A 15,732-nucleotide genomic window follows, 5' to 3' on the forward strand; every position below is an offset into this window, starting at 1 on the left:
ATACCCTCGGTTCATCCGGAAGGACTAGGATGTCTTCATCGGAGAGGCCGTCATCACTGGACTTCAAAGACTGTACAAGAGAGTTCCAGTTTCGGTCATCATCCATACATTCTCTGTAGTCAGAAGTCAGATAGGACATTGCACAAAGAACGAAGGGATGGAAACAAATCTGCTTACCCGCAATTCAGATGCAGCGCTCGAGGACAAGGAGTGAGAATCATCCTCAGCCTCATCACGCACAGTCACCTGCCTCCCTTTCTCATCTTCAACCTGTAGAAGGGGAGAGACATTACTCTCAAAAAATGACTGCATATAGAAGAGAATCATGGAGTTTAGCAACTTAAACAGTGCATCTCAATGGTCTGTTATGGCTTCCTCTCTTTGTCTCCTCGATGCCCTATGCTCCGATGTGAAAGAACTGTTCCAATATGAAAGCAGAATCCACCATATTAGTTTGTATTTTGTTGTCCTGTGTGTTATCAGTGCAGGTTGAGGCGAGGAGACAAGAAGAGGGAAACCACTTTAGTAGAATGAGATGCACCCTCTTAGTAGGGTCTATCAGTGGCAGGGTCTGACCTGGGTAGGAGTCTCCAGGTTGACTGTGGTGTTGACCTCATACTCAGATGACTTGAACAGTGATTCAAGAAATTCAAGGTTCTCCTTTATGGGAGTCAGTGAAACAATAGAAAATAGCTGCTTTAGAACTGTGGACACTGCACCTACTATTGGGGTTGTTCAATTTCCTAAATTAATTAGTTAAAATAATTAATTTTACCAGCCGTCTCTGGGTCCTTATGTTGACACGCCTCTTACAATCCGGATGATTCCGTGGGCCATGAAGCTGTAATTAGAGCACTCAATGTAATGTGAGATACTGTATTGTATGCATAATAATATTAAACAAGAAATAAACATTTTTAAAGAATATTACATTTTCTGTAGCTTGTCCTTTCGATACATTTGACATAACTCAATTGCATACTTCAATTATAAGTTAGTTGAGTAAACACAGAATGACAGAAACATGACAAGCAAACTTACAAGGTAAGGTCGAGGTTTCAAAAACCTTCTGCGTATTTCCGCACTATCTACACGCTCCATTTGCGATTTCTTGAAGGTAGAAACAGCACAGTGCAGACAAATCCATATGAATGTCTCCTACATCCCCGCATCTGTAGATATACCTGCTGTGTTTCATTTGAAGCCCAATTACGTCACTGTCACTGATTGTGACGTAGTTGACTTCACCCTAAGAGGTTGTCGTGGCCTGAATATTCAATACAATATACAATTTTTATTTTCCTTGTGAGGGAAATTATTGCCCCCGATGATTAAATCGGGGGGGAGGACTATGGATCGGTCTCTGGCCGTTCTATGTCACACAATTATGAAAAAGTCCCACGCGTTATGGCTGACACCACTGGGACATTTTTTTACGAAATGTTAGTGAATGATGCGTTTTTACCATACAGGTGCGGCATTTATCAAATTACACTGACTGGCCCAATTTTGACGAAACTTGGGTGAATGATGCGTCTTGCCATAGAGATTATTAGGGGTTTGCAGGTGACGCCATTTCCTCATGATGGTGCGGCTAAAGTGATCGAGGAGAGGAGAGCGCACCTCAGACCACACAATGCTTTTAGACAATTGACCGTTTTAAAAAATATTGTCAAATCCTTGGAAATTAATCAAATAAGCGCTACAAGCTCAGGTAACTTTTCAGACTACATCAAATCCGTGGACTGCCTTCAAATAAACGCAACGCTGTAAGAAGCAACACTGATAATGAATAAAATAAGCACTACAAGTTCCGGTAACTTTTCAGTCGTCTGAATAATTGTCACCAATTCACATAAGGAGGAGCTTGGCTTTCTAAATAAGGTCTAATACATTCACTAAAAGAGATGTCGTTTAACGTGAACGAGGACAAGTTTATATTCTCTGAGGAAAGTAAGATATCTGTGTTCTCTGAGCTCCAACTGGCTCCATCTAGCAATCAAAATAAAAACATGAATGGAAAGTGATGGGATCACAATATTTTCTCTTATTTTTGCTGAAATAAGAACAAATTACCCCACAGAAAGTATAGACAATTTTTAAAATAGTATTTTTTATCTTTAACATTTACATATTGGTGCAATGACATGTCATTTCACACATGCCTATTGTAGTTGCATAAATTGCATTGTAAATACATATTTGTCAAACATGTCAATCTCTGGTACCACTCTACTCTGTAACACTTATATAATATGGATCAGATGAATTTGAGTCTAAAATGATGTCTTAGCAAATGTTGTTGGCTATTTTCTCAGGTCATACACTTCTAAGTGCCCTGCACTGTGTACGACACACACAATGGACTGTACACAAATGTCCAAGGCTAAACTACTTGAGTAGCACTGTACTCAGCAACACTTTTAGTATACATATCAAGTGAGTTTTATTTCTTGAGTTTTAAAGATTTATTGGCCCTTTACTGTTTCCAACAGTGAACAGTGCCACCTCTAGATTACATAGGGAAGACATAATGGACTGTACACAAAATATTTTTCCAAGGCTAAACATGATTTATACTACCACTACTCAACAACTCTTCTGTTCTTCTGGGTATGTTCCTGTAAGAACTGGAGGACCCAAATGCGCAAGAACGCACAGCCATAAACTAGGACAAACTGTTTGCGACAACAGCGATTGGTTCACGACTGACGTAAATTCAAACAATCCAATCAGAGAGCAAGACATGCAATCCCACGAGGGTCACCCCGCCCATCTTTCATAATGGTCCAATCGGGGACGTAGTGGGCGGGGTTAGGAGGAGACCAGCGGTGGATTCAAACGGAAGATGGCAGCGGATAAAGAAACCGATGAAAATACTCAAAACAGAAGGTAAATAGGACTATTATTATGAATAAGAGTACTAAATCAGTTGTGTTGATTTAGTTGTAATAAATACATATTGGATTTCATATGTTGTTGAGAATTGTTGAGAAGTGCATTTGATGGCGAAATAGCCAACATGACTGAAAAGCAGCTGTTAGCGTATTAGCTAGCTAAGCTAGCTTGCCTAGCGAGTAGCTGTCAGATTGTAACGTTAGATAAGTGGCGTCACATACAAGCTAAATACAAAGGATATGCATTGTTGGGCATGATTCTTAAAATACTTTTTTTCCTACTACGACAGCAGTAGTTAGCTCGTAAATCTGTGTGTGTGTGTGTGTGTGTGTGTGTGTGTGTGTGTGTGTGTGTGTGTGTGTGTGTGTGTGTGTGTGTGTGTAAAAAATACACATGCATACATGCATGCTCGTTATGTGTTCATGTGTGCATGTCTACGCTTGTTCGTTTAAATCAGGAGGCGTCAGTATTAACTCAATGGCAGCCAGTCTCTGGTCCACCTACCTTATTCATTAACCTTATTCAGTGTGTGTGTGTGTGTGTGTGTGTGTGTGTGTGTGTGTGTGTGTGTGTGTGTGTGTGTGTGTGTGTGTGTGTGTGTGAAAGAGTGTGAGTGAAAGGGGGGGGGGGGGGAAGAAGAGGGTTGTCTAGATGCATAGAGACAGTCTAACGTTGGAGTTTCAGTTCTTAAGTGTGCGTTTTTGTTCCGTCAGAGGGACGGTGTGTAACGTGGTGATCAGCAATGAGATGCCTGGCTGTCGTGTTGGCCGTCAGCCCATCATCTTCAACCCGGATTTCTTTGTGGAGAAACTGCGTCACGAGAGGCCAGAGGTGTTCCTGGAGCTGGTGCTCAGCAATGTGACGCGGCTCATCGACCTGCCGGGAACAGAGTTCGCTCAACTGCTGGGGGACGAGGCACCCAAGACCCCCACGGGGGCCGGAGGGAGTGCAGGAGGAGGGTTCTTCCGCTCGTTCAACTTCCTCAAACGCAAAGGTGAGAGACACAAAGTTCAAAGCCTCACGCACCCCTCAAGGATCCCATCCAAAGTGGCGTCCTTTCTACCTATTCTATATCTGTTTCGTCTATGGATTTGCAACAACAGGATAGGTGAAAGCAATATGGAGGAAGGAAGTGATTGAACGAGGGGCGTTTGTTGTCATTTTGTCCAGTCCTTAGTTACAGATTAGTGCAGATGAAACAGGCTAAAACAGGGCTTGACATTTAGAGGGTCGTGCGACTCAAAAACAATTGCTTGTTGTGGTAGAGGGCGCAGACAGGAAAAACAGATGGTACCATTCATTCATTCATTCATTCATTCATGGCAGTTAGCAGATGCTTTTATCCAAAGCGACAAATCCATTTCTTACAGTAAGTGAATCATCTATCCATCAGTCATCATAAGATAAAGTAATCAATGCTCGGACCAGGGGCCATAGGCAGTCACAATGCTAGAAGAAGAAGAAGTTGCTAGAATATCTATACGTAAATTATTTAGCTTGCAGTGGTATTTGGTCTGAGCGTTGTGTTTATTGTTATATGTTGACTATAATGCAAGTCTACCTGCATGCCTTCAGAATTCTGACTGGAGGCTTCACACAGTTCAAGTGTGCCACCAGTTACCATGCCACCAGTAACCATGCACCGTCTTCCTCTTATTCACTACAAAAGTCCTTTCTACTCGTTCAGCCTGCAAATGAAGTATGAGTCGCTTCATATGATCAATTAGAATATGAATATCATACGATATGACTTGTATACGATCCGCAATAACGATGGTGGATCCTTATCCCCCCAGGGGGGAATTATTTTATTGGGTCAGTCATTTCCTTCTCTGGGTTAGGAACTCACACTTGGTACTGGCTAACTGACCTGAATGTAGGATGAGGGAGATCCCTTACCTGTTGTCATCCTCATCCTCATCCTCATCACAGTAGCTCTTTGGGATGAGTCTGTCAGACCCACATTTCTACTCTTTCCTTTTATTACCAGTGGTTGTCAATGACGATAGGAATAATCACTGGTCCATGTGTTTGTTTGTTTTTTTGTCCCTGTCACAGAGAAGGGTGTGGTGTTCGGCACGCCTTTGACCGAGGGAGGAATCGCACAGATCTACCAGCTGATCGTGTATCTCGGCAACAGTGAGTTTGTCCGGCTGTTAGACCTAATGTTTGCATTATCACTGAAACATCATAGTTCAAATGGGCTCTATGGGCTCTATTTTCAGTAGGGTGCAAAGCAACACTGTTGTCAAACTCAAGCGTAGAGGCAATGTCAGCCTCTAAAAGTTGGCGCTGTAGTATTTTAAAGTCAGAACTCCAAGATTGGCAATTTACCTGTCTCACATCAGCTCGCTTGCGCTGCGTGGGAGGGTTGGCGTTATTTGAGGTGTGTCCTTAAAAATATGCGCCACGGTGCAGTTTCAGGCAGCGCAAGCTGGGACATTTAAGACAATTTGTCGATTTGTTTGTTTGATTGTTGCTGAGCTAGGAGCTAGATTACCATAAGCATTTCGCTACGTCATTTACAGCTGTATTCAATGTACGCGACCAATCCAATTGCATTTGATTTTAAATCAAAGCAGTGGCAGGAGGGGTACGCAGGACCGGGGTCAGGGAAGGTCGGGCTCCAGACAGAGCTCGGAAGCCCCTCAATCTAGATCTGAAACGTCTTGAAACATCTTGGTTGTCTTAATCAATGAGTTCATTAAAAGTCAACCCCGCTACCTGTGGCTAGGTAAGGTCCGGGGGAGGCTTGTGGAGGGAGAAACGGGCTCATTGGAATGCAAAGAATGGAATGCTGAATGGTATGAAACAATTCCTTATTCCATTCCACGCATTACAATGAGCCTCTTTCGATTTCTCCCTCCACCGACCTCCACTTGTACGGTCATATTGCAGCATGATATCTGTGTCTATCTCTGTTGATTATTTGATTTGATTGAGCAGACCTGCATGTGGAGGGCTTGTTCCGGAAGCCAGGGAACAGTGTGAGGCAGCAAGCCCTGAAGGAGATGCTGAACAGCGGGGCCGACATCGACCTGGAGTCAGGGGACTTCCACCCCAACGACGTGGCCACCCTGCTCAAGACCTTCCTGGGGGAGCTGCCCGAACCCCTCCTCTCCCACCGCCACTTCCATGCCCACCTCAAAATCTCTGGTAGCCACACGCACACACACTCCTCCTTACCCAACTGAAATGGCACACACAAACACACACACAGGCATGCGTGTGCCTGTGTGCGTGTGCATCAGGGTTTCTGTTAACCGGCAATAGCCAGCTTAAAAATAACGAAAAGCCGATCAATAAAATTGTCGCCGGCCAGGTTGTCAGAGAAAAACCATCCATCGTGTTCTCCAACCCCATCCTCTTCTCTGACATAACATCCCCCTCCCTGCCCTCAGACATGACCCTGTTTGACGAGAAGGGGAACAAGACGTCGGTGCCAGACAAGGAGCGTCAGATAGAGGCCCTGCAGCTGCTCTTCATGCTGCTCCCCCAGGCCAACCGCAACCTCCTGAAGCTGCTCCTGGACCTGCTCTACCACACGGCCAAGCAGCAGGACAAGAACAAGATGTCCGCCTTCAACCTCGCCCTCATGTTCGCCCCTCACGTGGTCTGGCCCAGAAATGTACGCACAGCTATCTTCACATCACTGATTTAGCACAAGGAATGTGTGTAGACTACACACTCAAAGCCACAATCCGTCATCTGTGAAATTAATTGAACGAATTGGCCGCCCCACAACTTGGGATAAACGGAAGACATGGTTCTTGTCGTGGATGGAGGATGTTTGTAAACAAACCGGCAAGTCGGTGTGCTGCCGAAACCATTAACCTCACTACAGTTTCACTGTAAAACTAAACTTCTGAGGGCAGTCACGTAGCAAAACAATCTCCTTATTACTTTTACTGAAGCGAAACACCATGTTTTCTGTGCTGTTTTCTGCGCTGTTTACCAGAGTGGTGGGGCAGCCAAGATGCTGTTTCAGCAATGACTGATTGTGACTGTATGTCCTAGAAAAGTAGCTTTGCATTACAGCATAGGAAGAAGAATGCACCAATTTTCTCAAGAAAAGACCTCCATGGATGTCAAGAAAAGTATTTTTGTGCTTTAGTATCAAGATGTCGAAGTGAAACATTTGGTTTGTTAAAGGGATAGTACACAATTTTACAGAACAGACATAACAGATGGTTCTGTTGGTAATGTCTTATAGTCAGATGGTTCCTTACCTTGAACCTAGTCAGAGTTCATTTCAGGTGATTTGGCCCTCAGACTACTTTAACCCTGGCCCTCAGACTACTTTCAAGGTAAAGGATCATTTGACTTTAAGGTGTAAAATACTGAATTATCCCTTTAATTTTGGATCTAGATGACGGCGAGTGACCTTCAGGAGAACCTGAAGAAGCTAAACAACGCCATGGCTTTCCTCATCAAACACTCCCAGAAGCTCTTCAGGGTGAGAGACATACTACTGCAGACATTACAGACAACTAACACACACACACAGCAAAGAGAAATAAATGACCACGACCAATTTTAGATATATATTGAAAATTTAAACAAACTGGAATCAACACCTTAAAGACCCTTTAGGCGCCGTCTGTGTCCCAGTAGTGCACTCCTTCATGGGCAGTCACACCAGTTGCTCAGGCTTGAGAGTTTAGAGCCAAAATCCACCGCATGTCACCAAGGAAGGACGAGAACATGCATCAAGATCATTTATGATAACGCCAAATGGTGTATTTACATAGGAATGTAAATTTATCCTTCACAACAGAAATCACACTGGTATACACAACAGATTTGCTGCCCTTATCTCTTGATGATTCGTTATTGTAAGCTTTGTCTGTAGATCTTTGTTTGTAGATATATCTTGCAATGTCTTGATATGAAGTATTTCTCTCCTCAAAAGGTAAAAACTGTATTTCGGGAATATTCGGTTTCATGAAAGTACACTGTGTAGTTCTGTCCTCCAGAAACAGATGTTTACCTTTTGTGTCTCCACAGGCTCCTGTGTACATGAGAGAGCAAGCCAGAATGTACTTCACAGGAACCACGACTCTCCAGACCAAGGTCAGTGGGACTATCTAGTTATTTGTTTGAGATCAGCAAACAATCATTATTGCTTCATGTTGTTTTGTGCTTTTTTGCACTTGTTATCAAGCGATGGCGCTTCTATTTCTGGGCTGGCCAGTTGAACGTGCGTCTTGCAGTTTGAGGAAACGTTTGGATTTCTCTTTAGAAAAATGAAGCAATGACTCCAATATGAATGCTTCTAATGACAGAGACAGAAACTGGATTGTATAGCCTATAGGCTGCACATTCCAAACAGACGGTTGGCTATTATGGAATGACTTTGGTCGGACTAATGGGAAGTTAGGCCAGCAAGTACACTTCTGGGCATTATTTATTTGTAAATAACCAGATCCTTTTGGTTATTCATCATGTATAGAGAGCTGTGCATAAAGTATAGCCACATATCGCTCTCCTCTTTCCCCAGAGCTGCACAGAGAGTGATAGACAGGCCTTATAGGCTTGCAACACTACACACTGCTATATGGCGGGGGGGGGGGGGGGGGGGGGGGGTGGTACCTGTTACTATCCGGGGTGGGCAGAGAACTCTGGATCTGGTTGACGTCAAGCTTGCTACGCGTCTTCAAAAGTGCATTGTTTCTTTTATAAGGATTTTGACTTTGGCTCTAACTATCTATTTGAACAATTATAACATCATTGCTAATTTCGGTACAAAACACTTGTATATTGATATTTGACTGGAGGGCTCTTCAATCCAATCTGGATGGGTGTAAGCAGCCTAGCCTACTCAAGATTCAAAGTGTTTATTATCATACTGGAGGGCCAAGGTGAAGTCATTATGCTAATATACTTACACCTAATTCGTTCACTTGCGCTATGCAGGTGTGAAATCATCTGACAAACTTTGGAATGGACTGTCCCTTAATTTCCCTCCCCAGGACGATCTGGAGCTGTTGGCTGTGACGGGGTCCCCTGCTCCTGGTCCCGTCCCGTTGAAGAGATGTGCGGGTGTTGGTTCTAGTCTCGACCCGTCCCAGTGCCTCTCCCCGGCCCAGCACCACACAGAAGAGGCTCTGAAGGAGCTGTTTCGCCACGTCAACGACAACATGCCCAACTCCGCCAAGAAGAAGAAACTTATCCGCCAGGTAAGGCCGCTTTCCAATCCTATGGAGATGAAAAGGCATGGTTATTAATATGTGTCGTTTTCTAATACCCAATATCCTGTCTTCTGGGCCAGTTGGCCAAGCAGTCCACCCCTGGGACCCCCGTGAATGAGTACCAGACCCCCCCAAGCAAGAGGCACCCTCGCTCACGCTCTTTTGGTGGATTCATCAAGGTGTGTGTGTGTGTGTGTGCGTGAGAGACTTTTTGTTTCTGTGTGCATTTGACTACGTTGCCGTTTACAATATGCTTTGCTTGTTGTGCATCGTTTGTGTGGCATTTTTGTTTGAGTTAAGAATGAAACTCAAATTGAGGTTTACATGAACTGTTTTGTCAACTCTCCTACCCTGAACAGCGGAAAGTGAGGGGGGACCAATTGGTAGCTGAGAGGAGAGGCAGACACGTTTCCCCAGAGATGGTCGCTTCGGTAAAGGGGAAGCTGGGAAAGGAGAATGTTGTGCTTCAGTCTGTGAGTGACATTGACCCTGCTTCTACGACACACACACAAACACACACACACACACACTCCTAACCCCGCCATGCCTGGAACTCATCAGTTGAAGGGATCATTCCCGATTTTAACGCTTCCATTTGTTTTTGTTTTTTATTCTGTTATGTTATTACGCACAGCTTCAGAAGACTGTCGCTTTAGTAGTTAAGTTTGGAGTTTCTAAAAGGATGTTTTCTACGCTCACTAGATTAGGAAGCTGCTTGCCCCACTAACTCTCACTACATCACTGAGATTTTAGACATTTTAGAACCAGTTCTATCGATCAACAACAAAAATAAATCTGAATGCAAGCGTCAAAAGAGTGAGCCATCCCTTCAAAGGTACAGAATGTAATGTTGCGCTTTACTGCCCCCTGTGGCCACACAAATTAGTTTTAAAGTAAATATGCTAAGGGCCAGTTTTGCAGATGAGGCTTAAGCCTAGTTCTGGACTAATTCACACTTTAAATGGCAGATTGCCACTGAGGATGCTTTTTAGTCTAGGACTAGGCGTAAGCCTTGTCTGTGAAACCGGCCCTATTTTCTTATAGTGGCACATATATCCTCCTCTACAACCAAAACGTAAAAATGATACGTGAAGATCATTGCTTGTCTTCAACATCATTATTTTAAAATGTGATTTTCAGAAACCAAAATGTTATTGTTCTGTGTTCCATTTCACCCACCGAATCTCCTTCTCTTCTTGCTTGTGATTTATCATGGACATTTTAGAGCTTTTTAAAAGCTGAAATCTTACACTCTGCTCCTTTTTTATTAAATCAATGACAGACTCAGGAACATGAGTTGATAGCGGTTGGGTCTCTTATCTCTATCAGTGGTCCCTAACTCGGACAGAGATGATGAAAATGACCTCCTTTGCTCACCAAATTGTTGATTATAACCCCAGAGCACTGTTAACGATATTTTAGGATCCAAGGAACTAGCTCGATGGCCTTTGATTACAGGGAATGATTGAATTAATGGTGTCAAGTGACCCTGTTGTATTTTGAGTGCGCATGGTGAGGTCAACTTTGATTTCTGTCTCCCATTTTTCCTTTAGGTTCATGTGATTGAATAGAATACCAAATGACTTGATTGTGACTTGGAAATATAAATGTGACTTTGGTCTCACATTACAAGGAACATGGCACAATCGTCTGTGTGTGTGTCTGTGTGTGTGTGTCTGTGTGTGTGTGTCTGTGTGTGTCTGTGTGTGTGTCTGTGTGTGTGTGTGTGTGTGTCTGTGTCTGTGTCTGTGTCTGTGTCTGTGTGTGTGTGTGTGTGTGTGTGTGGTTGCAGGTGAGCAGTCCGTTGAACGCTGCGGTGTTGACAGAGGGAGGGCTCAGTGGGAAGACCACTGATTCGTCGCTGACTAGAGAGGGGTACTGCAGGTGTCAGAGGTACGTGGGTCCAGACGCTCTCAGACTCCAGTCACTCAACAACCATGATGCATGTGTTGCATCCGTTGGATGACTGATCAGTATGCTCGTCACCTTTAATGCCCAACAACAGTGCTCCTCAAGGACAAATACAGTATTTTGAATTGAACTGAACTCACTGTACTGTAAGTCACTTTGGATAAAATGTGTGCTAAATCGCATGTATATTTCTCTCTCTCTCTCTCTCTCTCTCTGTCTGCAGGACTCTCCCTCCCTCCCCATGATGTCTTTCTCCCCTGCACAGGAAACCTCTATGTTGGGGACTGCTGCTAACAGTACTGGTATTTCGACTATATCATTGTTCATTTTATTGTTTTTACTTTATACATTTATAACATGTTTTTACAAAGTTACATGGTTTTAACTTCCTAAAAGCTGTGACTAACACCACAACAACACTATGGCTCAGCCTGACCAAAAGACCTAGAGAGAGGTTTTGGTTTGGTTTGGAGCTGAACTTGAAACAGTTTTGTTTGATACTTGCATCTATAACCACTAGCTGTTGCAGAGGAGCCTTTGTTGTAGTATATTGTATATATGTGTGTATATCTTTTTTGTTTTTCCTCTCAAACAAATGTAGGTGTTTTTTCTGAAACTGTGATGTCTTAGTTTTACTCATGGTCCGCATGGTTGCGATGCACACATTAAGCACACCGGTGTGACTGCAAGTCATCATCAACTATATTTTCCCACTGGAGTACTTCATCTCAAATATTTTATTTTACTTTTTATTTCTCTACACAGAAAGGGTTTTTGTCCAAATGTAGTCAATGAACTTCCAGTTTAAGATGAAATCCCCAGTCTGCTTTAGCTAATACAAGCATTGTGTAACATGTTACAGTTTCTTACACTTTGTCTTTTCTGTTTTTTAATTATATAGTCTCGATGGCAAAACTTGAAAATCTATTTGCTAACTTAAAACACAGGTTATTAAGGAAAGTGTAAGAAACTGTAAGCATATTCTGTATGTTACATACTGTATTATCTCATTAGTTATTGCAAGAAAATGACTGGGGATTTTCAACTTGAACCGGAAGTTCAACAAACTTCATTTTGATGGCACACTCTGGATGTGTTATATGTTTTTAGAAAGTCTGGAAAATTGTAGAGATTACAATATCAATTCATTTTTATTTTTTTTGATGATGATGATGAACAAAACACTCTGGTAATGAATCCCTATTTTGGCACCATTGGATTATTTTATTTATTTGTAATGTATGAATCCGATTACGGTGAAAGATTAAAAAAAAATGTTTACCCTCTTGCCCATAGAGGTTTTACAATACAATGATGCATTATTATTATTATTTTTTATTTCAGTTTTTTAACTAAGTCATGGGTTGGATTGTGATGAAGGAGTTTGGGAATGTTATTTCCTTTGTTTTTTTCGAAAGTCAAAGATGGTATTTGTATGTAATTGGGAGCATATGGACAGTACAGACAATAGTCAACAGTGTTGGTGACAGTGCAGGTTTCTGTGGCCTTCCTCAGTGTTGTCCTGTATGGATAGTATAGTACTACTTAGTCATCTTGATTGAGCATGAATTGGGAGGTAAGATCAGGGCACAAGGAGGTCATTGGGAGGGAAGTTCACTAGGCAGTAGGTACGGCATAACTAAACGGTTTGCAATGGATAAAACCATATTTTTTTGGACAACTTATTGGACAAATTCTGCTAGTACCCCCCCCCCAGTTTCACTCTGTGTCAAAACGATTTCTCTACGATTTCATGGAAAATGCTGGTTTAGAGAAAGTGTTGGTGGTGGTAGGTGTGAGGATGGAGTCTGAAGAAAGGTGTTTTTAATGTAAGAAGTGGGAGGCTAACAGGACAAGTGTGCTGTTGAGGTCGCTGTGAAAGAGGATTAGCATGAGTGCTGGTTGCTTCTATGTTTGCTCTAGTTTTTTGTGTCAGGTGTCTGCTTTTCCATTTTATTTGACGGCCCGACAAACAGCTATTGCTGCCACAGGGGGCGCTCTTGTTGTTACTGAAGTGCATCGTAAACAGCCAACAGAAGAAGGAAACCGGATTCTCTGAAGATCCCTCTCTGTGTATTGGATCAAGCACTTTTCTGAGCAAAGGCACAGACTGAACCACTGTTGGGGAGCCTTGATGTGTCAGATTGTTCTTTTTGAAGGACCTTTTAGATTGGGTATGGTCTCTCCTGTACCTAATTGAATAGAATTTAATTGAACCTTTTAAATTTGTGTTTGTTTTCAACAATGGGCATTTTAATGGCAGACATTCTGATGTGGAACAGTACTACAGTCAGCCAGGGGTTGTGGTAACTATTTCTGTCATCAGAGAGCTAGTTCAATCTTCTTTCTCCTCTTTGATTGTTTCACTGTTGTCTGTTGTCAGACAAGGCACACAAATATTTAAAAGGCTTCATATTGATTTGCTTGATAACTCGGTGTAACACTTACCACTTGAAAAGTGTTGCTAATGTTGAAATATGACTCATCAATCACACATACAAGTTATTTCTCAATGTTCCAGCTTCTGGTGTTGTCAGTGTGTCTTGGATTCTGACAGAACCTTGGCCTTACTTTAAATGTTTACTAATCACCTGCATTACAACTGTACTTCTGAGACTGTGAAAGGTCATCGTGGCCTGTCTGTGAATAACAACAGCATAGAAATCAACAGAAAGCTCTTGATGAGATCTATCAAATGGTGAAAGGAGCTACTTGAAATCCTGCACTGCATCGAGCGAGAGACTGTATAAACGAAAACTAACGTCAAAAATCACAAAACAATCGGTTCCGAATAATGTTTTTGTTTTGACACTCCTGTAAAATGTGGAAAATGTCACTTGGGCCCTTTTGCACGCCAAGCCCTCCTTATCGACCATTCTCTCTTGTTTATTTTTCTTCTGTTACTGTTACCATAAAAGCAAGGTGAGGCTATGCCTGGATCTGTTTCTGTGCACGTTACATGTCTTATAGGAATTGTGTTTATGTATTTATGTGTAAAATAAGATTGAGTTTTTGTAAAATAGATGCATAGACTTACGGGTGCGTTTTGGATTAAAACCTTTTTTCCTACACGTTCTGTTTCTCTCTTCACGTGTTGTTATTTAAATATTAGTAGTGAAAATGCCCTCGTCAAAACAACCAATGCAGTTTTTTTTTTTTTCATTTGTCCTCCGTGTGAAAACTCCTTTGTCCAGCTCTTTATAGTGTATCTCCAACGACAACTCTCCTAATAATGTACTCCTACACATGTATACTGTATGGACAGCGCCAAGCTGATTAGTAGGCCTACACATTAGAGGACGGTCCCTTGACGCTGTGCATCCATTGTTTATCCACAAGATGGAGTCGTTGGATAATGAAGGATTTGTATGAGCGCACATCATTCAATTTTGTGCAGACTGCAGAGCCCACATTCTCAGCTTTAATGTTTTGCCTGACATAACAGCCCATGCTTGGCGGTCCGTTCAGTAAATGTATTTCTGCTATGCTTTGTGTTCATTGCATCCCAAATGGCAAAGTTGCCTTGCATAAATTAGGCCACATGCCACTGCTTTTGTAGAAATATCAATGATATTTTAATAATGATTATATAATCATTTACAACTCTTGCCTTTTAGTGCAAAGAAAAATACTAGCATCGGAAACATTCGTGTCGGCAAATAATAGTTTGACAACTCTGTAATCATCCAATGTATACTGTAATGGAAACATAGACGGCCCAGTCGTGTATACCGCTGTAGTGAAGTCAAAATAGGCCTCCTCATAAATGATTTCAGGATAGATGTTTCTATGCTCTGAGGGTTTACCGGATAGCGTTGGTATATTTCAGATGAAGAACACAATCATTCCACTTCTCCGAAGACGCCCCACTGCGTCTTTGACTCCTACATGCATACTACGCCATTGATATTGCTGCTTTTGTAATTGCTCACATTGCAGAAACTGAGCGGGTGTTTTTGATTCCAGCCTGTCTCTTCGACTCAGTGTTAAAACTCTGCCGAGTGGAGCGGAAACCGTCCACCGCCTTGATGTGCGCTATCTAATCTCTCTGAGCGGTGCTACCGTGCGCCCGTGGCGTCGCATCTGTTCCTTTCCAATGCGCGATCAATTCAGACGCGCTTCCCAGATAGTCAATCTAAACACCGAGTCCTCTTTGTTGTCGGTTATTGCAGAAGGAGTCATTCTATTGAGTACACACAATAGAGTCGGCCGAGCACCTCCCTATAGACACTTTATATTCGATCAGTTTGCCTGTTTATTTATGCCTGTGAGACGATCATGGCAGAATGAAACGAGCAGATGTTTCAACAAACAACAAACAACCTGAAGCCAGGCTGAGACAAATACATGTTGGGTTGGGGTCTGGCAATGACAATACCTCTCCTCACAGGCATCCTTGATCCTACACCCACTACAGGGCCTTCATTTGAATTTCAAAGACACCACAGAGATCAGCATAGTGAATTCAAAAATAGACTTTTGAGTGAGCTTCATGGCCTTATTGTTTGTCCATTATTTATTTAAAAAAAAAAACTACATATGGCCATGGTTTCAGCAAACCATGGTAATATGTAGCTGAATGTACACAAGTCGTATATGTGTATTTGAAAGAGGGCTGAAACTAAATCATTAGATGTTATACACAAAGTAGTGTCAGTAAGCTATTATTCCATGGTGGAAGGAGAGAGAGAGAGAGAGAGATAGGGTTTCCCCCCTCCTCACCCAGGCTGCC

At 42.5% G+C, this 15,732-nt stretch overlaps 1 protein-coding gene across 1 annotated transcript; it reads left to right on the forward strand.

The window, feature by feature from the left end:
- Positions 1 to 2,826: 2,826 nt before the first annotated feature.
- Positions 2,827 to 14,034, forward strand: arhgap19 (Rho GTPase activating protein 19). Its single transcript, XM_083694112.1, has 12 exons — positions 2,827 to 2,892; positions 3,612 to 3,892; positions 4,957 to 5,037; positions 5,845 to 6,054; positions 6,300 to 6,526; positions 7,268 to 7,354; positions 7,906 to 7,971; positions 8,871 to 9,077; positions 9,170 to 9,268; positions 9,449 to 9,562; positions 10,882 to 10,982; positions 11,224 to 14,034. Exons 1-12 carry the CDS (start codon positions 2,849 to 2,851, stop codon positions 11,243 to 11,245), a joined length of 1,539 nt encoding a protein of 512 aa, XP_083550238.1. The 5' UTR covers positions 2,827 to 2,848; the 3' UTR covers positions 11,246 to 14,034.
- Positions 14,035 to 15,732: the final 1,698 nt, after the last annotated feature.

The sequence above is a fragment of the Argentina silus genome, assembly GCF_951799395.1.
Source record: "Argentina silus genome assembly, chromosome: 22".
NCBI lineage: Eukaryota > Metazoa > Chordata > Actinopteri > Argentiniformes > Argentinidae > Argentina > Argentina silus.

What these genes read in the sequence shown, in the direction of transcription:
- arhgap19 (XM_083694112.1), top strand. Translation starts at nt 2,849, where the DNA reads ATGGCAGCGGATAAAGAAACCGATGAAAATACTCAAAACAGAAG. An exon ending in CAACTTCCTCAAACGCAAAG is followed by an intron (nt 3,893 to 4,956) that starts GTGAGAGACACA and finishes TCCCTGTCACAG; the next exon opens with AGAAGGGTGTGGTGTTCGGC. An exon ending in CTTTTGGTGGATTCATCAAG is followed by an intron (nt 9,269 to 9,448) that starts GTGTGTGTGTGT and finishes TACCCTGAACAG; the next exon opens with CGGAAAGTGAGGGGGGACCA.